Genomic DNA, 26,816 nt, shown 5'->3' on the forward strand with positions numbered 1-26,816 from the left:
TGAAGAAGAAGAGTCCCTTTACCTCAAGAACAACCACGTTGGGCGCCACTTATGTTGAGGATGGAATCACAACAATAGAGCCAGAGGTTTTCAGCCTTAGCAGGAATTTATTGAGATCAATTGTTTGACACATATCAGCCAGCAAATTCAGATACAGTCCCCCGAATCCAAAAGCTGAAGATCTTTTATAGCCAAGCCTGCCTGTGTGTGTGTGCGTGTATGCATGGTCTTTGTGCATGTGTGTGTGTGCTAAAGTGAGTGTCCAAATTTGGCAACTAATTCTGGCATTCTGACCTAGCTCTTCAACTCTTGAACTAAGCACTTCCTTGGTTCTGGGAAGTACCAAGAAAAACATTCTGGGAACCTAACCTATCAGTACATGAAGTTTTTTTCTTCCACAAGTGCACATAAACACACAAACTGCTGTGCAGCTACAAAAACAGACATCCAAGATTTAAACAGACTGAACAGCCAGATCCAAGACAGACGATTCATCATTAAAGTCATGAACCAAGAACAACATCTTCTATTTTCAGGTATTTATGGACTAAAATAATGGCGTCTGTGCTCCGCTCAGTTGAGTCACAGTCAGCTTTCACTTTCACCTTTCTCCAAATAAACAGCTTCTTTCACCAGCAGGTGGTGCAAACAGATTAATTTATAAATATAACCCTCCTATTGAAACACATCATATTTGAACACAAAATATACAAATACATCTTCTATTTTCAGGTATTTATGGACTAAAATAATCAACAGGTTTATTAGAAACAGTCACAAACTGTTTGTTTATTATAAAGATGCAAAGAAGTCTGAACTCAATCTCATTGTTGGTGTTTGACCAGGATTAACTGGATTATCCTAAAGGTTCCAAACTAACGGCACAAATTGTAAAGAGTCACTCAGAGGTCAACAACCTGATCTCAGACTGACACACTTTGATATCAGTGGTTGTTGAACCAGCAGACTTTCCAATATTAAAACACGGGAGGAGTTTCTCAGTGAAAGTGTCTCTGTAAGTGCAGATGTGAGTCATGTCTTCAGAGTTGTAGAAGGACACCTCCCCCCTGTCATGGTCCAGCTGGACTCTGATCCTCTGGAGACTCTTCTGAACTGTGACAGTCTTACTAGCACCATCAATGTATTCTCCATCACGATGCCCCAAACACCAGATTCCATATTCTGGTGAAACAATCTTTGAGTCCTTGTCAACTGACTCTTTAGCTAAACCCACAACCCAGCGAGGATGATCTCCCACCTCCACCTCCCAGCTGTGTTTCCCTGAGCTGAAGCCCTCAGAGCCTAAAACATTAGAATATTTAGTGTGTCTCTCTGGATTATCAGGAAGTTTCTGCTCTGTGTCTCCACGTCTCACACTGGTCAGATCATCAGACAGATAGAGTCTTCTGCTTGCAGTGTTTGGGTCCAGAATGACAGGACTGAAGTGGACCTTGTCCTTCATCTTCTCCCAGACTCTGAAGGACAGGTTGCCCAGGTGTTTGGCCACATCTATCAGTGCTCCTGAGACCAGCTGTGGATCTGACAGTGAGCTCTGGGCTCTGGCTCTGCTCTGAGTGTCTTTATAACTGCTGAGGAATGACACCTGCTGTTTCTGCAGCTCTTCTTCAACAGCAGAGATGCTGTCTGACAGAGAGGACATCTGCTGCTGAATCCTCTTCATCTCTCTGCTCAGAGTCTCCCCCTTCTGCTCCTCTTCCTCCCTCAGAGCTGCCAGTCTGGACTCCTCTTCCTCTTTCAGGAACTGGTGGAGCTTGTTGAACTCTGCTCTGATCTGCGTCTCTGTGGACAACAGCTGCTTCTTGACGTGTTGAGACATTTCATTGTATGTGTCCTCCACTTGTTTGTATTTGTCCCTCTTGTCCTGCAGAGACTTTAAGTCAGATCTCAGCTGCTCCTTCAGGTCTCTGACTGCTTGTTCTACAGGAACCACTTTGTGAGTCTGGTGCAGAGAAAACTCACAGACAGGACACACAGCTCTCTGCTCGTCCTCACAGAACCAGTAAGGTACCTCTGAGTGTTCATCACAGACCACGTCCTCCTTCTTCTTCTCTTCCTGCTTTTCTCCTTCGTCCTCAGTTAAAGTCTTCCTCTGAGCAAAGGAGTCAGCCAGCTCTTTCAGTGAAATATTAATACATGGATCTTCCTTTGATGATCTTCTTTTACAGATGGGACAGTGTTTGTTTTTAGTTTGTTCCCAGAATTTCTGCAGGCAGCTTGAACAGAAGCTGTGGCTGCAGCTCAGAGTCACAGGATCTTTTAAAGTCTCTGAGCACACAAAGCAGCTCAGGTAGTTTTCAACAAGAGCTCTCTCAGCCATTTTCTCTATTTTTAGATGTTTTAAAAACAGACTCACCAAAATACAGGCTCTGTTTAGCGTGTTGTTCTGTTCAGATGTCGGGCTTCACTGCAGCACTGTGTCCTCTCTGATCGGTTACTTTTTGTTTCGTTTCCTTGTTTGTTGGGTGGAGCTGATTGGCACAAAACTGCCTTCATAAAACTTCACCACTAGATGGGGCTGTTTCTGTGTGAGCTGCAGGTGAAATAATGCTGACTGCAGCGTTCTCAGAGATTTTTGTGTAAAACTGTACTTTAAAAATCCTCAGTTTGCCTCATACAAGTATAGAGACCTCACAGCCTGCAGTGTCATCCTGAATTCATCCGTATCAGGATCCAGAATATAAAGGTCTTCTTGTAGGCAGCTCTGTGCAGTGAGGCTCTCAGTGGCTGCAGATTCGGCCAATATTTGCTGCATGGACAGAGCACAAACAGTCATACACACCAAGTCACCAAGATACACACAGTGACACTAAAAACACCAGTTATCGTATAGGTAGCTGTGGCACACCACTTTGTGAGTCTGGTGCAGAGAAAACTCACAGACAGGACACACAGCTCTCTGCTCATCAGCTGTAAAACAACATGAACTGATCTGATCTTCATTCCACTCACAGCTCATAAAAACACTGCAGAGTTTAAAGAGAGGAGGTTTGTGTTTCAGTCCTCCACTGAACATGTTAACAGGCTGCTCAGAGCTCACAGTGAACCAGATTTACACATTTTGTCTTCATCAGCTGCAGCAGGAAACACGATCTGCTCACTTGTCAGTATGAATGTGTTTATTGTAGTTTGATGAAATGCTGTGATTCAGTAAAACTGTATTTTATAAAAAGCATGAACATAAACAGGTGCTCAAAAATCAGTCTGATTCTGCTGAGCTGGAAAAGTTGGTTTTTACTCTGAGACTCCTCCAGTTTAAAAAAAAAACACAGGGAGAGTCAAGATGATGCAAAACAGGCTAATGAGGGATGTTGATGAATGCATGTTCTTCTGCTGATGTTTAACATGATCCTTCTTTCAGCCCATGCATGTTAATAAAGAGGATGCAACTGAGACAGGACTCCAACTTCATAAACAGCATTGTATGCAGAATGTAGACAACCCTTTGATGCTCATTTTAAAATATATTTATGGCCTAAACACCTTCTATATCTTCCCCCAAATGGCATCAGTATTCTGAATATTGGTATATCTTTGAAATATTCGGCACACATGAAGAGTGATAATGGACCAGCAACTGAAATATGCTGTCATTAATACCACCTTATATGTGTGTTCTGGTCCTTCTTATGTCCTGTATTTGTTATTAAGTGTATTAAGTGGTAATAGCGTAAATAAAAAGGAACCTTACTTACCAACCTGTCTGTCTGTATACAGACAGAGGAGAATGCAACAGAACAAAGCAATCTCCCAGGTGAGACAAAGGCAAGAAAACAACAACAACAACAACAAAAGACTTGAATGAGGTCAAGCACCATTTACAGTCAAGCCTATTTTGGGTAGCATGAGTTTTCCTCCAAACATGAGCAGTCCTCCCAATCTTCCAATAAAAAAACCAGAAGAGATACAGAAAGACAGAGAAAGTCTTCCCGCCTACTCTACACAGGAGGTGGTGTCCTTTTACCTGGATGTATAGTAGACGTGGAGAGTCATTGGGTGAGGGGTCCCCTCAGGAGCTGTCCAGTGAACACGTTCTCCATGTCCCAAAACCACAAGGTCTGCATTCATAAAGAATAGCCCTGGAAAATAAAGTCACATTTGTAATTAACTTTCTGTTAATCGCATTATAATACTAACAATAACTCATTTTCTGCTTCCCAGTCTAAATACAGCAAAACAACGGTTATTGGTCATCTGATCTCCTCAACACTGTAAAGGTTATAGTGATCCCACTCTGTTATACAAGAAGTAATAAATATTGTGAGATCCAGCTTCTTATGAAGAAGAATATCGTAAATTAAATATGTATATTACATAACTGAAACTGGAACAAATGTCTCTGAAGCCAATGAGTCTCACTGTAATATGTCAGATATTCAGCAACATGAAGAAAAGTCAGAGATACCAGGACACTGAAGATCCAGTTCACCCCGGCTGAGTGGGCCTTACCGATCCTGCAAGCCCAATGTGCATAGATCTGTGAGGTCACTGTCCAAGGCATGGGGCCCATACCTGCAGCTCAGAGTCAAAGGATCTCTGAAAGGCTCTGAGCACACAAAGCAGCTCAGGTAGGTCTGAAGAAGAGCTCTCATCCATTTCCTCTGATTTCCAGCACTGAGTATGTCCCATCACTGCATGTGTTAAAAAGTACTTTTTACTCTTGATATGTCTTTCCTGTTCAGGTACAAAATGAGTCAGCCACTGGGTGTTCAACTGATCAATTATGAGTCGAGTGTGTTTTTCATTGATGATGACTCTGGTTGACAGATTCAGCAGCAGCCACACTCCAACACTGATAATCAGGAAGTTCTCATATTTAAATAGTGTTTATATGCATGTGTGTGTTCAAAAAAACACAAGCAACACACTTTGGTCATCATCCCGTCCTGTCACCACTTCAGCAGAGACTTCTTTGGGAGACATGACAGTACAAAGACAGTCCTGACTTGTTCTCCAACCACACACAAACTCTTCCTCATCATACAGACTCCAGTTGCACATGGACACTCTGTAGAACTCCGGTATTTACAAATATCTTCATCCTTTCACTATCATAGTGACCCCACCAGCCTAAAAACATCCACCATATAGCCAGACCCTCCTGTCTGAACAACCACAGGCCCTCACACAGATCATCATGAATCACCAGGAGAGTCCTCAAATACATTAAGGACGCCACCCCACCTGCTTAGGACCCTCATCAGTACACATAAAGAACCAGCAGGTCAACAATCAATCAAAACACCAAACAAAACCCAGCAAAGCCACCAGACCTCCAGGTCAGAGCAGCAACAGGTCACACCAGCAGACTAGAGAGTCGTTTTGAGAGAGACCTGCTCATGAAGACTGCAGACAGGTGACGTCAATCCCTCAACGAGGCAGGAGGAGCCAAGACCAACCTGGAAAGAAGCAGCAAGAAGGAGCAGCAACATTCCCAGGCTCCTTACACTGTTGGTATTCCTCTGATCATCTGCTGTTGGATAAAAATGTTCTTCTTTGACACAAATCGTCAGGAAGTTTATTCATCAAAAAGCAGCTCGGTCCACACAAAATCCACAGTGGACCAAATCCACAAAATACATATGCAAAGAAGTCTGAACTCAATCTAATTGTTGGTGTTTGACCAGGATTAACTGGATTATCCTAAAGGTTAAAAACTAACTGCACAAATTGTAAAGAATCACTCAGAGGTCAACAACCTTATCTCAGACTGACACACTTTGATATCAGTGGTTGTTGAACCAGCAGACCTTCCAACACCAAAATATGGGAGGAGTTTCTCAGTGAAAGTGTCTCTGTGAGTGTAGATGTGAGTCATGTCTTCAGAGTTGTAGAAGGACACCTCCCCCCTGTCATAGTCCAGCTGGACTCTGATCCTCTGGAGACTCTTCTGAACTGTGACAGTCTTATCAGCACCATCAGTGTATTTTCCATCACCATGCCATAAACACCAGATTCCATATTTTGGTGAAGCAACCTCTGCGTCCTTGTCAACTGACTCTTCAGCTAAACCCACATTCCAGTCAGGATGACCTTCTACCTCCACCTCCCAGTTGTGTTTCCCTGAGCTGAAGCCCTCAGAGCCTCAAACAGTGACACAATGAGCATGTCTGTCTGGATTATCAGGAACTTTCTGCCATGTGTCTCCTTGTCTCACACTGGTCAGATCATCAGACAGATGGAGACACCAGTGTGCAGTGTTTGGGTCCAGAATGACAGGACTGAAGTGGACCTTGTCCTTCATCTTCTCCCAGACTCTGAAGGACAGGTTGCCCAGGTGTTTGGCCACATCTATCAGTGCCCCTGAGGCCAGCTGTGGATCTGACAGTGAGCTCTGGGCTCTGGCTCTGCTCTGAGTGTCTTTATAACTGCTGAGGAATGACACCTGCTGTTTCTGCAGCTCTTCTTCAACAGCAGAGATGCTGTCTGACAGAGAGGACATCTGCTGCTGAATCCTCTTCATCTCTCTGCTCAGAGTCTTCCCCTTCTGCTCCTCTTCCTCCCTCAGAGCTGCCAGTCTGGACTCCTCTTCCTCTTTCAGGAACTGGTGGAGCTTGTTGAACTCTGCTCTGATCTGCGTCTCTGTGGACAACAGCTGCTTCTTGACGTGTTGAGACATTTCATTGTATGTGTCCTCCACTTGTTTGTATTTGTCCCTCTTGTCCTGCAGAGACTTTAAGTCAGATCTCAGCTGCTCCTTCAGGTCTCTGACTGCTTGTTCTACAGGAACCACTTTGTGAGTCTGGTGCAGAGAAAACTCACAGACAGGACACACAGCTCTCTGCTCGTCCTCACAGAACCAGTAAGGTACCTCTGAGTGTTTATCACAGACCACCTCCTCTTCCTTCTTCTCTTCCTGCTTTCTTTTTTTAAGAACAGCTCTCTCTGCCATTTTCTCTGATTTCCAGTATATTTTAGAAACAGACTCACCAAAAATACAGTCTCTGTTTAGTGTGTTGTTCTGTTCAGATCTCAGGCTTCACTGCAGCACTGTGTCCTCTCTGATCGGTTCCTTTTTGTTTTGTTTCCTTGCTTGTTGGGTGGAGCTGATTTGCATCAGCCTGACTTTACATAAAGTTCACAATAGTTGGTCCTGTTTCTCTGTGAGCTGCCAATCAGGAAGTTCTCATAACATATTTACAAACTTCATGTTCATCTGTGGTAACACAAGTTAACAAGAGTTGTACATTTTAAATAAGTATTGATGTGTAAATCCCAAACCCTGTCTGATAAATACAATTTAAATCAACGTACTTAATTTTGTTTGGCAAATTTGACCTCTGCTGTATTGGAGCTTTTCTAGAACCAGAATGGGTCAATTCAAATGTTCTTAAGGAGTGGTCAAGAAGACTTGACTGTAACGACTGATGATGAGCTCTAATCATCCATCTCTGTCTGCTTCTGGTACGTGCAGCTGATCACCAGCAGATGGAGTCATTCTCTCAGTTTCATTTGTCTATATAGTCCTGAACTGCATCTGTTCAACAACAGTGAGGGCCTGGAGGAGCTGGAGTCACAGAGAAGAACAAACATCAGTCATGTTATTGACTAACCACCTTGGATCAGATTTTAAGTGACCGGATCGTCTTTAGGTGAACTCAGGATGGATGAAGGCTTTCAGTCACGGCTCACCTCAGGGCCGTGTCCTGTCACCACTGTTTTTATGATGTACACAGACAGTCACAGAATATCCCAGAAATTTATGAAGCTCTCTGATGATCCTGTGCTTGTGTCTCTTCTCAGACACAGAACATGCTTGATGCTGTGATGACAGCTTCTTGGATATTAATGTTTTAAAAACAAAAGGTTCATCATTGATTTCAGGCAGATTCAGAGCACAGTGAGAGCAAACACTATCCACTATTAAAGAATTCACACTGTGGGCTCCTCTCGGTTCTGTGTTTGACTCCTGGAGAGTCCTCAAATACATTAAGGACGCCACCCCACCTGCTCAGGACCCTCATCAGTACACATAAAGAACCAGCAGGTCAACAATCAATCAATCAATCTTTATTCATCAGAAAGTAGCTTGGTCCACACAAAATCCACAGTGGACCAAATCCACAGCTGTTCCATACCCACAGGAAGTGAGAGTGCACATAAACACACTAACCGACATCCAAGATTTACAGAGATTGAACAGCCAGATCCAAGACAGACGATTCATCATTAAAGTCATGAACCAAGAACAACATCTTCTATTTTCAGGTATTTTATGGACTAAAATAATCAACAGGTTTATTAGAAACAGTCACAAACTGTTTGTTTATTATCAAGATGCAAAGAAGTCTGAACTCAATCTCATTGTTGGTGTTTGACCAGGATTAACTGGATTATCCTAAAGGTTCAAATCTAACTACACAAATTGTAAAGAATCACTCAGAGGTCAACAACCTGATCTCAGACTGACACACTTTGATATCAGTGGTTGTTGAACCAGCAGACTCACCAACATAAAAATATGGGAGGAGTTTCTCAGTGAAAGTGTCTCTGTGAGTGCAGATGTGAGTCATGTCTTCAGAGTTGTAGAAGGACACCTCCCCCCTGTCATGGTCCAGCTGGACTCTGATCCTCTGGAGACTCTTCTGAACTGTGACAGTCTTACTAGCACCATTAGTGTAGTCTCCATCACCATACCCTAAACACCAGAATCCATATTCTGGTGAAGCAACCTCTGAGTTCTTGTCAACTGACTCTTTAGCTAAACCCACAATCCAGTCAGGATGATCTCCCACCTCCACCTCCCAGCTGTGTTTCCCTGAGCTGAAGCCCTCAGAGCCTAAAACATTGACATATTCACTGTGTCTCTCTGGATTATCAGGAAGTTTCTGCTCTGTGTCTCCACGTTTCACACTGGTCAGATCATCAGACATGAAGAGCTCTCTGTGTGCAGTGTTTGGGTCCAGAATGACAGGACTGAAGTGGACCTTGTCCTTCATCTTCTCCCAGACTCTGAAGGACAGGTTGCCCAGGTGTTTGGCCACATCTATCAGTGCTCCTGAGACCAGCTGTGGATCTGACAGTGAGCTCTGGGCTCTGGCTCTGCTCTGAGTGTCTTTATAACTGCTGAGGAATGACACCTGCTGTTTCTGCAGCTCTTCTTCAACAGCAGAGATGCTGTCTGACAGAGAGGACATCTGCTGCTGAATCCTCTTCATCTCTCTGCTCATAGCCTTCCTCTTCCGCTCCTCTTCCTCCCTCAGAGCTGCCAGTCTGGACTCCTCTTCCTCTTTCAGGAACTGGTGGAGCTTGTTGAACTCTGCTCTGATCTGCGTCTCTGTGGACAACAGCTGCTTCTTGACATGTTGAGACATTTCATTGTATGTGTCCTCCACTTGTTTGTATTTGTCCCTCTTGTCCTGCAGATACTTTAAGTCAGGTATCAGCTGCTCCTTCAGGTCTCTGACTGCTTGTTCTACAGGAACCACTTTGTGAGTCTGGTGCAGAGAAAACTCACAGACAGGACACACAGCTCTCTGCTCGTCCTCACAGAACCAGTAAGGTACCTCTGGGTGTTTATCACAGACCACCTCCTCTTCCTTCTTCTCTTCCTGCTTTCTTTTTTTAAGAACAGCTGTCTCTGCCATTTTCTCTGATTTCCAGTATATTTTAGAAACAGACTCACCAAAAATACAGTCTCTGTTTAGCGTGTTGTTCTGTTCAGATCTCAGGCTTCACTGCAGCACTGTGTCCTCTCTGATCAGTTCCTTTAAGTTTTGTTTCCTTGTTTGTTGGGTGGAGCTGATTTGCATCAGCCTGACTTTACATAAAGTTCACAATAGTTGGTCCTGTTTCTCTGCGAGCTGCCAATCAGGAAGTTCTCATATCACATTTACAAACTTCATGTTCGTCTGTGGTGACACAAGTTCACAAGAGTTGTACATTTTAAATAAGTATTGATGTGTAAAAACCCAAACCCTGTCTGATAAATACAATTTAAATCAACGTAGCACTGTCCCTTTAATTCAAATCACATGTTCTAATCTGTGTAATAAAATGGCCTGATCAATGGTAACATGTGCTGTGATGGACTCTGAATCCAGACTGAAAAAGCATTCCTATGTCGCTGGTCACATGACTAAACTCACAACCACCTTTTCAAGTAATTCAGAAATAAATGGGAGGTTGGATTTTGGTCATAATCTGTTAAAATGTCTGAGTCAAGAGAAGGTTTCTAAGTAAAGGTCTGATCACATCAACCTTATTTTTTCTGTGAAGGAACTCAACAAGTCTTCACAGGAACACAGAACACAGAAGCTGTGACTTTTTCTCAGTCTGACCATGTCGAAGAGAAGGTGTGGGGTGTTTTCTGTTTGACTCTACTAATGATGAGCAATAAGTTGTTTAGCCTTACAGAGAGCCTTTTTATATGCTGTTAAACAGTCTTTGCAGGCACAGTGGGATTCTTCAGCCTCTATAAATTATGACCGTCTTTTTCACTGGGGTAACCCGTCTAGAACTGTGTGAAACGTGGCTCTGGTGTTGCTGACAAGACAGTATCTGCAGGAGTTTAGCTCACTATCCTCTTTGAACTGACGGCACTGTATGGAGTAGTGAAGGAGATTTTTTACTTAATTTTGTTTGGCAAATTTGACCTCTGCTGTATTGGAGCTTTTTTGCATCTGGATTAAACCAGAATGGGTCAATTCAAATGATCTTAAGGAGTGGTCAGATAGGAGACAAACTCTGTGGAAAACCACGTCGACTAACAAGGTTTTAGAACAGAGAGAGTGACAACAATCAACTAAACAGACATGTAAAACTAACTTTTAAAGTTAAACATTAAAGACAAGAAGACTTGACTGTAACGACTGATGATGAGCTCTAATCATCCATCTCTGTCTGCTTCTGGTACGTGCAGCTGATCACCAGCAGATGGAGTCATACTCTCAGTTTTATTTGTCTATATAGTCCTGAACTGCATCTGTTCACCAACAGTGAGGGCCTGGAGGAGCTGGAGTCACAGAGAAGAACAAACATCAGTCATGTGATTGACTAACCACCTTGGATCAGATTTTAATTCATCATCTTTAGGTGAACTCAGGATGGATGAAGGCTTTCAGTCACGACTCACCTCAGCGATGTGTCCTGTCACCACTGTTTTTATGATGTACACACACAGTCACAGAATATCCCAGAAATTTATGAAGCTCTTTGATGATCCTGTGCTTGTGTCTCTTCTCAGACACAGAACATGCTCGATGCTGTGATGACAGCTTCTTGGATATTAATGTTTTAAAACCAAAAGGTTCATCATTGATTTCAAGCAGATTCAGAGCACAGTGAGAGCAAACACTATCCACTATTAAAGAGTTCACACTGTGGGCTCCTCTCAGTTCTAGAATTTGATGCAGAGCTGACAGAATTCACTTAAAGCAGCAGCTCAAATCTTTTTCTGTCTGTGAACCTCACAGTTGTCTGTGATGGATAAAAGCAGCAAAGTGTGCTCAAACATAGTTAGAGTTCAGCAGAGACTTCTTTGGGTGACGTGGCGGTACAAAGACAGTCCTGACTTCTTCTCCAACCACAAACTCTGCCTCATCATACAGACTGCAGACGTCACATGGACACTCTGTAGAACACTTGTATTTACAAATATCTTCAACCTTTCACTATCACAGTGACCCCACCAGCCTAAAAACATCCACCATAGAGCCAGACCCCCAGTCAGTCTGGAACAACCTGTCTGAACAACCACAGGCCCTCACACAGATCATCATGAAGCACCCGGAGAGTCCTCAAATACAGTCATGGCCAAAAGTTTTGGCAGTGGCACAAATTTCGCATTTTACAAATTTTCGTGCTTCAGCTGCTCGTGATTATTTTTTTTACACGTTTCCATGGTAAATTAAAGAAGAACTATAATAATTTCATAACTTTCAAGATATTTATTGCCAAATACAAAACATTTTTTCATAACTTCTGCAATTTGTTGTGGCATGCTCTCCAAGCCACTTGGTTATCACTTTTGCCTTGTAACATGGTGCTCCATCATACTGGAAAACACACAGCTCTCCACCAGACTGCCCCAGCATTATTGGCAGAAGTTGCTCTTGCAGGACCTTTTGGTACCATTCTTTATTCATGGCAGCGTTTTTGGGCAGAAATGTGAGTGAGCCCTATCCCATGTATGAGAAGCAACCCCACACATGCATAGTGTCAGGATGTTTCACTGTTGACGCAACACAGGAAGCATGGTATCGTTCTCCTTTTCTTCTCTGAACATCTGATCTCCCAGCAGTCCCAAAAAAGTCTGAAGGGAGCTACGTCAGAAAAAATAACTTTGGACCAGTCCTCCTCTGTCCAATCCTTGTACATTCTGCAGAATTTCAGTCTTTCCTTGATATTTTTCTTGGACAGAAGCTGGTTTTTTGCTGCCCTCTTTGACACCAGACCTTTGTCAAAACGTCTTCGCCTCACTGTGCTTGCAGATGCACTCAAACCTGCTTGTTGCCACTTCTGAACAAGCTCTGTACTGGTGGCTACACAATTCTGTAGCTGAGTCTGCAGAAGAAAGTGGTCCTGGCACTTGCTGGACAATCTTGGACATCCTGAAGCCTTCCTTACAGCAGTTGAACCTCTCTCCTGATGATCCGGTAAATAGTTCTTACAGGTGCAATATTCTTAGCATCACTTTCCTTGCATGTGAGGCCACTGATCAAAAGTAATTATGGCTGCAAAAGTTTCTTTGGATGTAGCCATTGTTAAATAATGGTTAAAATACAGAATTTGTGACACTGCCAAAACTTTTGGCCATGACTGTACATTAGGGACGCCATCCCCCACTAATGAGGGTCCTGCCCTCATTAGTACACATAAAAAACCAGCAGGTCAACAATCAATAAAAACACCAAACAAACCCAGCAAAACCACTAGAACTCCAGGTCAGAGCAGCAGCAGGTCACACTAGCAGACTAGAGCGTCGTCTTGGGAGAGACCTGCTCCTAAAGTATTCAGACAGGCTCTTTACACTGTTGTTATTTCTCTGATCATCTGTTGTTGGAGAAAAAAACATGTTCTTCTTTGACACAAATCATCAGGACGTCACATTTATTCATCAGAAAGCAGCTCGGTCCACACAAAATCCACAGTGGACCAAATCCACAGCTGTTCCACACCTACAGAAAGTTAGAGTGCACATAAACACACAAACTGCTGTGCAGCTACAAAAACAGACAACCAAGATGCAAAGAGCCTGAACAGCCAGATCCAAGACAGACGATTCATCAATAAAGTCATGAACCAAGAACAACATCTTCTATTTTCAGGTATTTATGGACTAAAATAATCAACAGGTTTATTAGAAACAGTCACAAACTGTTTGTTTATTATAAAGATGCAAAGAAGTCTGAACTCAATCTCATTGTTGGTGTTTGACCAGGATTAACTGGATTATCCTAAAGGTTCCAAACTAACTGCACAAATTGTAAAGAATCACTCAGAGGTCAACAACCTGATCTCAGACTGACACACTTTGATATCAGTGGTTGTTGAACCAGCAGACTTTCCAACACCAAAATATGGGAGGAGTTTCTCAGTGAAAGTGTCTCTGTGAGTGCAGATCTGAGTCATGTCTTCAGAGTTGTAGAAGGACACCTCCCCCCTGTCATGGTCCAGCTGGACTCTGATCCTCTGGAGACTCTCCTGAACTGTGACAGTCTTACTAGCACCATCAGTGTATTCTCCATCACCATACCCTAAACACCAGAATCCATATTCTGGTGAAGCAACCTCTGAGTTCTTGTCAACTGACTCTTTAGCTAAACCCACAATCCACTCAGGATGATCTCCGACCTCCACCTCCCAGCTGTGTTTCCCTGAGCTGAAGCCCTCAGAGCCTAAAACATTGACATATTCAGTGTGTCTCTCTGGATTATCAGGAAGTTTCTGCTCTGTGTCTCTATTTCTCACACTGGTCAGATCATCAGACAGATAGAGCTCTCTGTGTGCAGTGTTTGGGTCCAGAATGACAGGACTGAAGTGGACCTTGTCCTTCATCTTCTGCCAGACTCTGAAGGACAGGTTGCCCAGGTGTTTGGCCACATCTATCAGTGCTCCTGAGACCAGCTGTGGATCTGACAGTGAGCTCTGGGCTCTGGCTCTGCTCTGAGTGTCTTTATAACTGCTGAGGAATGACACCTGCTGTTTCTGCAGCTCTTCTTCAACAGCAGAGATGCTGTCTGACAGAGAGGACATCTGCTGCTGAATACTCTTCATCTCTCTGATCATAGTCTTCCTCTTCTGCTCCTCTTCCTCCCTCAGAGCTGCCAGTCTGGACTCCTCTTCCTCTTTCAGGAACTGGTGGAGCTTGTTGAACTCTGCTCTGATCTGCGTCTCTGTGGACAACAGCTGCTTCTTGACGTGTTGAGACATTTCATTGTATGTGTCCTCCACTTGTTTGTATTTGTCCCTCTTGTCCTGCAGAGGCTTTAAGTCAGATCTCAGCTGCTCCTTCAGGTCTCTGACTGCTTGTTCTACAGGAACCACTTTGTGAGTCTGGTGCAGAGAAAACTCACAGACAGGACACACAGCTCGCTGCTCGTCCTCACAGAACAGTCTCGGCTCTTCTGGGTGTTTACTACACACCACCTCCACCTTTGTTTCTTTCATTCTCTCTGATGATTCAGGTTTCTGTCGCCCAGCAAACGAGTCAGCCAGTTCCTTCAGCCCAAAGTTCACTGGTGGCTCATACTTTGATGATCTTCTTTTACAGATGGGACAGTTTTTGTTTTTAGTTTGTTCCCAGAATTTCTGCAGGCAGCTTGAACAGAAGTTGTGGCTGCAGCTCAGAGTCACAGGATCTTTGAAAGTCTCTGAACACACATGGCAGCTCAGGTAGTTTTTGAGAGCTGAATCTTTTTCTGCCATTCTTCTGTTTTTAAATCCACATTCAATAATCCTGAATAATCCTCTATTTGCCTCGTTATCATCCACCAGGCAAGTGTTGTTCATTGAAGGATCTCAGGCCAGGTCGCTCTGGACACCTAGAACTGTGTCAGGATCTTGAATGAGGTTCAGAGTCTGCTTTCAATTCCACCCTCGTCTTCCATGCGTTAATTATTGTTAAAACATGCTGTTATCTGCTTTTATTACTGTTAGACTGAACACACCTGAAACCTTTGACCTCATGCAGATTGCATTATTGATTAATTCACACATGATAAATGTGCTGAAACCAGTGGAGATAATGATGTCAATGTCAATTTTATTTATATAGCACATTTATAAGGGCATAACTCACCAAAGTGCTTAATATGAAAATACATAGAATAAAATCAAACTAATAAATGCATAAGAGAGATTTCTTGCAACAGAATCCAATCATAAAACATAAAATCCTAAAGAGCTGCCAAAACTCAGGCAAAGGCCAAAGTAAACAAGTGTGCCTTCGGTAGAGATTTAAAAGTGTGGAGGCCATTTGCCGACCACACGGCTAAAGGCAGAGCGTTCCACAGAGTGGGAGCCACGACCAAGAAGGCTCGGTCACCTCTAATTTTTAAAAGTGATCAGGGGACCTCCAGAACCATTTGGTCAGCAGACCTAAAAGCTCTGACGCAATACCACAAGGTCTGATAAATAATCCGGAGCCAGCCCATAAAGGCACTAAACAAAATCAATTCTGTGCTTCACCGGTAGCCAGTGAAGTGAGGAAAGCACTGGCATAAAGTGCTCAAGCTTTCTTTGTCCCGGTAAGAAGGCGAGCCGCTGCATTTTGTACCAGCTGCAGACGATGAAGCTCTGACTGCCAAATTCCAATGCACAGGAAGTTGCAGTAGTCTAAATGAGAAGAATGTTTTAAGTCACTTTATAGTCACTTTATAGGAGCACTGTGAGAATGAAGCACTGAACATCAATGAAATGATACAAAAAAACTGAAATCATCCAAACATCCACGAACATCAGCATCAAACATGATGAACAGACTGAGTTCAGTGAGGACCAAATCATAGATACAGGTATTCAAGAACAGGTGAGCTTTCTTAAAGATAAAGCCTGAGACAAAATACAAAATATGTCGTCATAGCGTCCTCCTCCACCAACCTGCAGTCCGTCTGGTGTCACTGGCTCTCCTCATCTGCTGAAAAACAGCCCAGTTTCCTGCATCCTGTTCCTCAGTCTTCTTCATTACAACTGGATGTTGGAACTTGAACTACTCTGATCAATTGTGTGAACTGACCACAGCCAGGGCCTCACCTCCACCTCACTTAAACCTGAAAGCTGAAGCTCTTCTACGGTCACTGCAGTCCCTGTGGACTCTGTCTTTCTTCCTGGAAGAAAACTTTAGCCTACTCCTTTCTCGGTCCATCCAAAAGTCTCGCAACATCCAGCTGAGAAGCAGCATCTATATTCTCATCCCTCAGTCCTCTGCCTGCTGCCTCTGCTCAAATCCTCCTGAAGCTTTGACTTCACTTCAGCAAGATTCTCTGAGAAAACCTCACAGAGCCGGACCTACATCTCTGAATGACCCTTTCACCAGCCAGCTGTCATTGGTTGTCCCTCCTCCACTGTTACATTCTCTGGCAGCTTAACTGAACCAGACTGTAGCATCTTCCTCCAGCTCCTCCCTCCTCCACCTGCTCTGCCAGGAGAAAACCCTGCCTCTCAATCCTCATGGTTCAATGGATGTTCAATGGTCTTAATAATACACTAACCACTTCTGTTTGGTGAAACTTGGGTGAAAGACAAACTCTGCCCTGATTCTTTAGAGTCCTAATCACCCAACATCTTCCTGGGGTCAGAGGTCAGGACTGCATCAAACCATCCCTGGAAGAAATCTGCACATTGTTGTCCTTAAATGAGTCACTGGTCTTTAACATGTAGATGCTAATTATATGTACTGGTTGGACCCATTTTGTCCAGCAGCTTTCCCCGTCAGTGAAACACACATGTCTCTCATCAGATCAGGAAATGTTCTAGAAGCTCTCAGTGAGACGTCTCTGTTTTGGTCATTTGTCTCATTACATACAGTAAAGTGTTCAGGCTGCAGAAACAGAAGAACAAACTGTGAAGACTTGCTGCTCTTCATCACCCAGTGCAGCCAGCAGTGATGTATAAAGGTGTCAGAAAGCAGAGATGTGATGCTGAGCGTTCAGAATGATCAGACTGTGAACAAACCTCTGTCTCCATCTTGTGGTGATCACAGGAAGAAACAAACGTCCACACACACTGAATGCACACTGCACAGAGTGGAGGACAGGATCCAGATCCAAACCTTCATGCTCTGTGTCAGCATCACACAGTCCTGCTGTTGTGTTGAAAAAAAACATTTCAGAGAAAGAAGACTTCAGACATCTGTGCAGCTCTGTGCTACAAACTCTCAGTGCTCCTTCAGTCAGGCTGTCTCTACAAGACTTCACTGCTAACTGCTAATAGTGAATATGTTTATGTGTTTAGTGACTTTACAAAAGCAAAAGTTAACTGACGACAAATGTTACATTTACCTGATCTAAACTAACAGCTGGAGACATCATTGTGTTGAATGGTTTGTGTTTTATGTGGTGATTTGTCAGTGAAAGACCCCGGAAACATCCTTTATATACTACATCTCCTTTACTGACACAAACCATTCTGATGATTTAATTACACGTCATGTGAAGCAGCTTCCAGCAGATGATGTTTCAAAATAAAGTTTATTCAAGAAGAATGTTTACGTCAGTTTACAGGAGCACTGTGAGAATGAAGCACTGAACATCAATGAAATGACACAAAAACACAAAGAAACAGATCCAAAACTGGAATCATCCAAAGATCCAAGAACATCAGAAACAAACATGATGAACAGACTGAAATCCTCTCAGGCTTTGTTTCAGGAAATATGTTCTACTTTACAGTGTGGTCTGACTACAACAAGTAGAATCAGTGCACGACTGTGCAGCACCACACACTGCTGAACTACCTGCACATACTCAGCATGTTTGTCTAATAAAATATTTACAAGTCATCTCCTGCTAACCAGGCTAATGACAAATTAAGTGATTATTTTAAATAAAAGTTGAACACATCTTCAGATTTTGTGCTTTAAAAAGACTTTGATACTGGATAATAATCCAAATAAATTCTGAACACACAAGTTAAAAGTAACGACAAAGGTTTTAGGTCTGATGATGACTGATGAGGATAAACCTTAAATTTATCATCACATATCTGAAAATCTCAGAGAAACCTCAGACTGACACACTTTGATATCAGTGGTTGTTGAACCAGCAGACTCTCCAATATTAAAATATGGGAGGAGTTTCCCAGTGAAAGTGTCTCTGTGAGTGCAGATGTGAGTCATGTCTTCAGAGTTGTAGAAGGACACCTCCCCCCTGTCATAGTCCAGCTGGACTCTGATCCTCTGGAGACTCTTCTGAACTCTGACAGTCTTACCAACACCATTAGTGTAATTTCCACTGCGATGCACCAAACACCAGAATCCATATTCCGGTGAAGCAAACTCTGCGTCCTTGTCAACTGACTCTTTAGCTAAACCAACATTCCAGGCAGGATGATCTCCCACCTCCACCTCCCAGCTGTGTTTGCCTGAGCTGAAGCCCTCAGAGCCTAAAACAGTGCCATATTTAGTGTGCCTCTCTGGATTATCAGGAAGTTTCTGCTCTGTGTCTCCATGTCTCACACTGGTCAGATCATCAGACAGATAGAGTCTTCTGCTTGCAGTGTTTGGGTCCAGAATGACAGGACTGAAGTGGACCTTGTCCTTCATCTTCTCCCAGACTCTGAAGGACAGGTTGCCCAGGTGTTTGGCCACATCTATCAGTGCTCCTGAGACCAGCTGTGGATCTGACAGTGAGCTCTGGGCTCTGGCTCTGCTCTGAGTGTCTTTATAACTGCTGAGGAATGACACCTGCTGTTTCTGCAGCTCTTCTTCAACAGCACAGATGCTGTCTGACAGAGAGGACATCTGCTGCTGAATCCTCTTCATCTCTCTGCTCAGAGTCTTCCCCTTCTGCTCCTCTTCCTCCCTCAGAGCTGCCAGTCTGGACTCCTCTTCCTCTTTCAGGAACTGGTGGAGCTTGTTGAACTCTGCTCTGATCTGCGTCTCTGTGGACAACAGCTGCTTCTTGACGTGTTGAGACATTTCATTGTATGTGTCCTCCACTTGTTTGTATTTGTCCCTCTTGTCCTGCAGAGACTTTAAGTCAGATCTCAGCTGCTCCTTCAGGTCTCTGACTGCTTGTTCTACAGGAACCACTTTGTGAGTCTGGTGCAGAGAAAACTCACAGACAGGACACACAGCTCTCTGCTCCTCCTCACAGAACCAGTAAGGTACCTCTGGGTGTTTATCACAGACCACCTCCTTCTTCTTCTCTTCCTGCTTTTCTCCTTCTTCCTCAGTTGAAGTCTTCCTCTGAGCAAACGAGTCAGCCAGCTCTTTGAGAGAAAGGTTAACAGATGGATCTTCCTTTGATGATCTTCTTTTACAGATGGGACAGTTTTTGGTTTTAGTTTGTTCCCAGAATTTCTGCAGGCAGCTTGAACAGAAGCTGTGGCTGCAGCTCAGAGTCACAGGATCTTTGAAAGTCTCTGAACAAACATGGCAGCTCACGACACTTTCAACAGCCGCAATCTTCTCAGCCATTGGTTCTAGAAGTTCTTTCAACAGTCAGACTCACCAGTTTAAAGTCACCTTTCCAGTTAAAATCCTCCTAAAACATCTTTGTCAGCAGAGATCTCACACCCTGTGATGGCGTCTCAGCTCTGTTTATAAATCTACTTTCACTCTGTTGTACCTGTTGTCACGTGTTAAACTGTCAGCTGTGAGAAATGTTGTCTAACTTGTCTTCAGCAGGTTTGTCAGGACTTTTATTCAGTTCAGTTATGTAGTTTTCATTTCCTATAGTTTCCTTGTATAGCTGTAAAACAACATGAACTGATCTGATCTTTAATCCACTCACAGAGCTCACAGTGAACCAGATTTACACATTTTGTCTCCATCAGCTGCAGCAGGAAACATGATCTATTAACACGTCAGAATGTGTTCACTATAGTGTTCACTATTCTGATTACATTACACCCACTCGAACAGAAACTGGGAGTCATCAGAACCCTGTAGCACAGAGCACAAACTGTACCAACCAGCTCAGAGGGGAAGAAGAAGGAGCAACATCACATCAGGAAGGCCCTGCAAACCTGGTACCCCAAGTGGGCACTCATCAAAGCCACAAAAACAAGACCCCCCAACAACAAGAAGAAGGACAACAACTGACAGAGAAAGAACATCTCCATTCCATATGTGTCAGGAGTATCAGAGAAACTCCGCAGGATCTTCAACAACCATGACATCCCGGTCCATTTCAAACCGATGACAACACTGAGACAGAGACTGGTTCACCCGAAGGACAAGATTCCCAGGGAAACACACAGCAATGTGATATATGCAGTCCAGTGCAGTGAGGAATGCTCTGATCTGTACATTGGAGAAACTAAACAACCACTCCACAGAAAAATGGCTCAGCACAGGAGAGCCACCTCCTCAGGACAAGACTCAGCTGTTCCCCTCCACCTCAAAGACAAAGGACACTCCTTTGAGGACAACAATGTTCACATTTTAGACAGAGAGGAAAGGTGGTTTGAAAGAGGAGTCAAGGAAGCCATCTATGTTAAGCTGGAAAAACCTTCCCTTAACAGAGGTGGTGGCCTCAGACATCATCTTTCTACCACATACAATGCAGTGATTCCATCCATTCCCAGGAAGCTTCGCTCTAAGTCACATGCTCACAGCAAGAACAAAGGGCTGTCAACCAGTCCCCCTCCGGCAGTCTCATAGTCATTAGCCAGTCGTTACCAGACCATCACAGGTAAGTATGGAAACAATTTAGTGCTATTGTTTGTAAGTTTTACCCAGACCCACCCACTGAGGTCTGCAACAACCATGTTTCCCACCAAACAGTTAGAACTGATGAAGCTGCTTGGATAAGCAGTGAAATGTCTTCAAGAAAACTCTACAAGTCCAGACGACTTGCTTCAATCTTCTCTACGTATTATGACCTGGATGACTGAGAATCTTCTTCAACATATTACATGCTGTGATTCACTCAAACTGCACTTTGTTCTAAACATTGACACAATAATGACACCCACAGGTGCTTAAAAGCAGTGTGATGACACATCCAACAGTGTAAACAGAGGACTCACCATGACAGGCTTCATGTCTTTATTGTTGATGTGACTCCTCCAACATGGCGGCACGTCTCTCCTCAGATCAGTAACTGTTCTTGAAGCTCTCAGTAGGATGTCTCTGCTTGGTCATTCGTCTCATTAAATGCAGTGAAGTGTTCAGGCTGCAGTCACAGTCAGATGATGCTCAACAGGGAAACAGAAGAACACACACATGAGACAGTGTGAAGACTTGCTGCTCTTCATCACCCTGTGCAGCCAGCAGTGATGTATGAAGGTGTCAGAAAGCAGAGATGTGATGCTGAGCGTTCAGAATGAGCAGCTCATTAAAGCTCACCTTTAGTTGAACTCTACCTTTCTCTGTGTCTCTGATCGGGTCCTCCCTGAACTCACTCTGACACACTTTGCATCGAAGCTCCAGCAGCCCTTGTTACACCCAACAGTAAGAAGAACACTGAAGTAACTATATGTAGAAGAGAGAAGAAAAACAATGCGATGATGATACAACTGTAACTTAAAGCAGACCTCAACTTGAAGGGCTTTCTGTCCGGCCCTGTGGCTCCAATGGACCATGAGTCCAGAGAACCAACGGTTACTGAGGAAGATATTATTATTATATGGACTCCATCACCTTCAGATCGATACACATACAAGCCCGGAGCTTTTCCTTGAGGTCCTGCTTGGGGCCGTCAGCGTTTCAACTCCCTCGCCTCTCGCTGCATCACCATATCTGCTGGTTGATCTGTTCCAGGAGGGACAGTGGTCTTCACAGTACCGTCATTGACATCCCTCTCTCTGCCATGACCATCAACACTTCCTCTGCTGAGTTGTTCAGTCCCTTCTTTGTCAAAGACCCTCAGTCTTGCAGGGACCGGGGTCTGGAATCTTATGTTTCATAGGTGCATAGTCCTGATCCAGGTGAATCTTCTTTCCCTTGAATCCTAATCCCCTTTTCTGCAAGGCTTCTTAAGCACTTCTCCTTTAACTCTGTAGCTGGTGAACTTGACCACAATCAGTCCTGGCGGTGCATCATCTGGGAGTTTTGAGGCTAGCGCCTGGTGAGCTCTCTAGATGTTCAAATTTGTGGAGGTGGAGATGTTATGTTTTTGTATTGGACAAAAAAGCAGGACAGGAGGAGTTGGCGTTTTAAGGCGAGTTTAATATTTACAGGTGAGTAAATAATGAAAAGGTTGCTGAGGCGAGTGGCAAGGCGCAGATGGCTGGCTGGAGGGATCACACGAGATCCAGAGGTTCGTACCTGAGAACAGAGGAGAGAAACCATGAGACCAGGATTCCTTAACGATTAACAAAGCTCAAACACAAGAATTAACTGCGAGAGAGTACCACAAGAGGAGACAATCCAGCATCGAAGGTAAGTCACGCCCTGCTTAAAAGGAAGACCAACAGGAAGTGAGGTGTCAAAGGTCCGCCCTCAGCCGAGTTCCATCGCACCTCCACCACCAACAGAGGGAAAAACAAACAACAACAAAACCCCAGAAAAGCAACCACAACAACCCCAGTACATAACAGGAGAGTTCCAAACCCTTCAACGGCAGCTCCTCAAAGACCAATCACGACAGCCATCATCTGAAGACAAGCGTCATAGTTCAACATTTTGGGAGTAGTTCTTGACATTTGTCTACTTTAATGTAAAACACTTTAGAAGCTGTTGAATCATTTGAATAGTTTAAAATGGTTTAAAAATACTTAAACACCAGTTTAAATGTAGTCTAATAGCTGAACAGAGTGATAGTTTAATGGTTTCTTAAAGTATGAAGAAGTAGTTGAAGGTCAAAGTTGGAGGAGTTTGGAGAAAATTCTCCATTCATTTCAATGGGCCGAACATTTTAGAAAAGGTGTTAATAACTAATTAAAGCCACTTCTACACATTTAAACAGGCCCGGTGGTCATTCAGTAGTCATTCACTGGAGGCGGCCAGATGATCAGAGGCAGAAATCAGTGGAGAGAAGCTCACCTGAATCCAAGATTCTAATGGAGGAAGGGGAAGAACAGGGCATGGTGTCGTCACAGGAAGATTTCACATTTAAAGACAGGGTGACAAAAAAACCTGGCACAACGGACTGCTGGTGTGAGAGGAGAGGATGAGTTAGGAGGAAACAGATGATTTGCTGTGGCGCCCCCTGATGGGAACAGCTGGAAGTAGATGAAGATGATTAAATACAGTTGCTTAGGCACAATTTTAAAAACAAGGCTCATTTTGTCAAAACCCTAAATTCACACATCCACACACACAAGTAGCAGAGCATGTCAGATCTTTTGCAAAATGAAACACTTAATTCAAAACTGTACAATCATTTACCAAAAGCCCATTTTGGAACCATATGGCACACACATGGTTCATAACATCCACATCTGTTTGAACCACTTACAAACTGCTGTGCTCAATCTGAAACACTTGGAACATTTCTACCTTTCTGATGACACAGTCTGGGTTTGATGGTTTTTCCTCTTTTTCGAGATATTGTTAAAGAGCATGAACCTTCCACCGCCATGCTGAAAAGAACTCCTCCATGGGGTTTAGGAAGGGGGAGTATGGTGGAAGGTACTGAACTGTAAATTGTGGGTGTTGATGAAACCAGTTTTGGACCGGAGCGGAACGATGGAAAGCTACATTGTCCCAGACCACAATGTGTTGCATCTGGTCTCTTTGGTTTGCTGCTGTGATCATATTTTTGTAATCTGTCTACAAATGTAAGAATGAGGTCAGTGTTGTAAGGACCCAAGTTGGCGTGGCGGTGGGGGACCCCATTCTGTGTAATGGCAGCACAAAGGGTAGTGTCACCCCCACGGTGCCCTGGTACATTGACAATAGCCCTGTGGCCAGTGATGGTTCTGCCCCTTCTTCTCACTGTTGTCAGGTTGAATCCATCCTCATCAGTGTATATAAACTCATGCGGGACTTCGTCCACATCATTTGCAAAACTCTGTGAAATACAGCAAAATATCACATTGTGTAATCAATATACTGTAGGTCTGCTATACAGTAAAATGACATGTACTGTAAAAAGGTTATGTGCAGTACACAATGCTACAGTCAGTGAACAAAACATACCAACACATATTCACACCTGATCGGTGTGTGTACGATTAAGCACCAGTGTGTGTGCACACCTGGTGGCTGTGCTTAACCATTTGGTTCATGGTGTGTCAAATGCATACAAGTGTGTGTAATGTTTTGCAAAATGTGTGAAGCTGACAATGTGCTTACAGTTGTGCAAATCTAGGCCTGTGTTCTGCTCCTTGAGTGTTAGGTTTTTTTATTGTAGGAAAGTTTTAATTTTAGTGTGTAAGCAATTGAACAAAACTGTAAACAAGAGCCTGCACTTTGTCTGGTTCTAATCCATGCAGCTGATCACCAGCAGATGGCGACATGCTCCTTTACTCCAGTTAGACTGTAACAACCTGCAAACCACAGAAACATGTCAGATCAACATTTCTGCACATCAACCATAAACATGAGTCAAACATTCAACAAGTCATGTGTGAGGGTTTGTTTCATTTACCACAAAATCCACTTTATTTCAAAATAAAACAGGAAACCAGATGAAGTAAAAAGATGCATCATGACAGAGAAAACTGCTCAAACATCAGCAAATACAACAGAAAACAGAAAAGCATGGATCAATAATATCAAAAACAGGAGTTCAACATCTGATCAAAGAAAACAAATAAATAATTGATCTTTAAATCAATGATTTCCAGGAAGGATTCCATGTTGTTGCTGCTGGTTTCCATGGAAACAATCATCAACATCAACTACATGACATCAATGATTTCTGACAGCACAGACAGATGGATTCAATATTTCTGTGACACTCCACAACAAATCAACGCTGCTGCTCAACAACATCAAAATAAAAAAGTGGAATTATCCTCACATCTCTGAACATCTCAGAGAAACCTCAGACTGACACTTTGATATCAGTGGTTGTTGAACCAGTAGACGGTCTAATACTAAAATATGGGAGGAGTTTCTCAGTGAAAGTGTCTCTGTGAGTGTAGATGTGAGTCATGTCTTCAGAGTTGTAGAAGGACACCTCCCCCCTGTCATAGTCCAGCTGGACTCTGATCCTCTGGAGACTCTTCTTCACTGTGACAGTCTCACCAACAACATTAGTGTATTCTCCATCACCATGCAATAAACACCAGATTCCATATTCTGGTGAAGCATAGCACTGTCCCTTTCTATCAACTGACTCTTTAGCTAAACCAACATTCCAGTTAGGATGATCTCCCACCTCCACCTCCCAGCTGTGTTTCCCTGAGCTGAAGCCCTCAGAGCCTAAAACATTAGAATATTTAGTGTTTCTCTCTGGATTATCAGGAAGTTTCTGCCATGTGTCTCCACGTCTCACACTGGTCAGATCATCAGACAGATAGAGACATCTGTGTGCAGTGTTTGGGTCCAGAATGACAGGACTGAAGTGGACCTTGTCCTTCATCTTCTCCCAGACTCTGAAGGACAGGTTGCCCAGGTGTTTGGCCACATCTATCAGTGCTCCTGAGACCAGCTGTGGATCTGACAGTGAGCTCTGGGCTCTGGCTCTGCTCTGAGTGTCTTTATAACTGCTGAGGAATGACACCTGCTGTTTCTGCAGCTCTTCTTCAACAGCAGAGATGCTGTCTGACAGAGAGGACATCTGCTGCTGAATCCTCTTCATCTCTCTGCTCTGAGTCTTCCCCTTCTGCTCCTCTTCCTCCCTCAGAGCTGCCAGTCTGGACTCCTCTTCCTCTTTCAGGAACTGGTGGAGCTTGTTGAACTCTGCTCTGATCTGCGTCTCTGTGGACAACAGCTGCTTCTTGACGTGTTGAGACATTTCATTGTATGTGTCCTCCACTTGTTTGTATTTGTCCCTCTTGTCCTGCAGAGACTTTAAGTCAGATCTCAGCTGCTCCTTCAGGTCTCTGACTGCTTGTTCTACAGGAACCACTTTGTGAGTCTGGTGCAGAGAAAACTCACAGACAGGACACACAGCTCTCTGCTCGTCCTCACAGAACATTCTAGTCTCTTCTGGGTGTTTACTACACACCACCTCCACCTTTGTTTCTTTCACTCTCTCTGATGATTCAGGTTTCTGTCTCCCAGCAAACGAGTCAGCCAGTTCCTTCAGAGTGAAATCAATTCCTGGATAATCCTTTGAGGCTCTTCTTTTACAGATGGGACAGTTTTTGTTTTTAGTTTGTTCCCAGAATTTCTGCAGGCAGCTTGAACAGAAGCTGTGGCTGCAGCTCAGAGTCACAGGATCTCTGAAAGTCTCTGAGCACACAAAGCAGCTCAGGTGACTTTCAACAGCAGCAATCTTCTCAGCCATTTGTTCTAGAAGTTGTTTCAACAGTCAGACTCACCAGTTTAAAGTCACTTTTCCAGTTAAAATCCTCCTAAACCGTCTTTGTCAGCAGAGATCTCACACCCTGTGATGGCGTCTCAGCTCTGTTCATACATTTACATTCACTTTCTTTTACCCGTCACGTCATGTTGTTTTGTTTCCAGCAGATGGCTTCATGTCGTTATCAGTCTTAGCATGACAGGTGAATTGAATGTTACACAGGCCACTGTCTAGCTGATCAAGTGAAGGTGGGTAAAAATGAATCAATTGATTTCAGAAAAACAATTCTGATTAATGACGGACAAAGGCAAGAAATCTACAATTAAACCAAAA

At 43.6% G+C, this 26,816-nt stretch overlaps 4 protein-coding genes across 5 annotated transcripts; all 4 read right to left on the reverse strand.

Moving 5' to 3' along the window:
• Nucleotides 1-87: 87 nt before the first annotated feature.
• Nucleotides 88-5,524, reverse strand: LOC114441337 (nuclear factor 7, brain-like). The gene is made up of 3 exons (XM_028414220.1): nt 5,418-5,524; nt 3,983-4,097; nt 88-2,767 (listed from the first exon to the last, which is right to left on the reverse strand). Exon 3 carries the CDS (start codon nt 2,336-2,338, stop codon nt 899-901), a length of 1,440 nt encoding a protein of 479 aa, XP_028270021.1. The 5' UTR covers nt 2,339-2,767; nt 3,983-4,097; nt 5,418-5,524; the 3' UTR covers nt 88-898.
• LOC114441335 (tripartite motif-containing protein 35-like) lies at nt 1,307-19,597 on the reverse strand. Of its 2 annotated transcripts, XM_028414218.1 has the most exons (3): nt 18,047-19,597; nt 6,159-6,162; nt 1,307-1,423 (listed from the first exon to the last, which is right to left on the reverse strand). In XM_028414218.1, exon 1 carries the CDS (start codon nt 19,595-19,597, stop codon nt 18,155-18,157), a length of 1,443 nt encoding a protein of 480 aa, XP_028270019.1. In that variant the 3' UTR covers nt 1,307-1,423; nt 6,159-6,162; nt 18,047-18,154. The 2 variants fall into 2 exon arrangements, with proteins under 2 accessions (XP_028270019.1, XP_028270020.1); XM_028414219.1 differs by lacking the exons at nt 1,307-1,423; nt 6,159-6,162 and adding an exon at nt 13,386-13,476 and having other exon boundaries at nt 18,182-19,597.
• LOC114441338 (zinc-binding protein A33-like) lies at nt 13,435-14,886 on the reverse strand. Its single transcript, XM_028414221.1, has one exon. The coding sequence runs from the start codon at nt 14,884-14,886 to the stop codon at nt 13,453-13,455; it is 1,434 nt and encodes a 477-aa protein (XP_028270022.1). The 3' UTR covers nt 13,435-13,452.
• Nucleotides 18,104-26,806, reverse strand: LOC114441340 (nuclear factor 7, brain-like). The gene is made up of 2 exons (XM_028414223.1): nt 25,058-26,806; nt 18,104-18,181 (listed from the first exon to the last, which is right to left on the reverse strand). The coding sequence occupies exon 1, from the start codon at nt 26,466-26,468 to the stop codon at nt 25,059-25,061; it is 1,410 nt and encodes a 469-aa protein (XP_028270024.1). The 5' UTR covers nt 26,469-26,806; the 3' UTR covers nt 18,104-18,181; nt 25,058.
• Nucleotides 26,807-26,816: the final 10 nt, after the last annotated feature.

Source organism: Parambassis ranga, chromosome 9 (genome assembly GCF_900634625.1).
Source record: "Parambassis ranga chromosome 9, fParRan2.1, whole genome shotgun sequence".
Lineage (NCBI taxonomy): Eukaryota > Metazoa > Chordata > Actinopteri > Ambassidae > Parambassis > Parambassis ranga.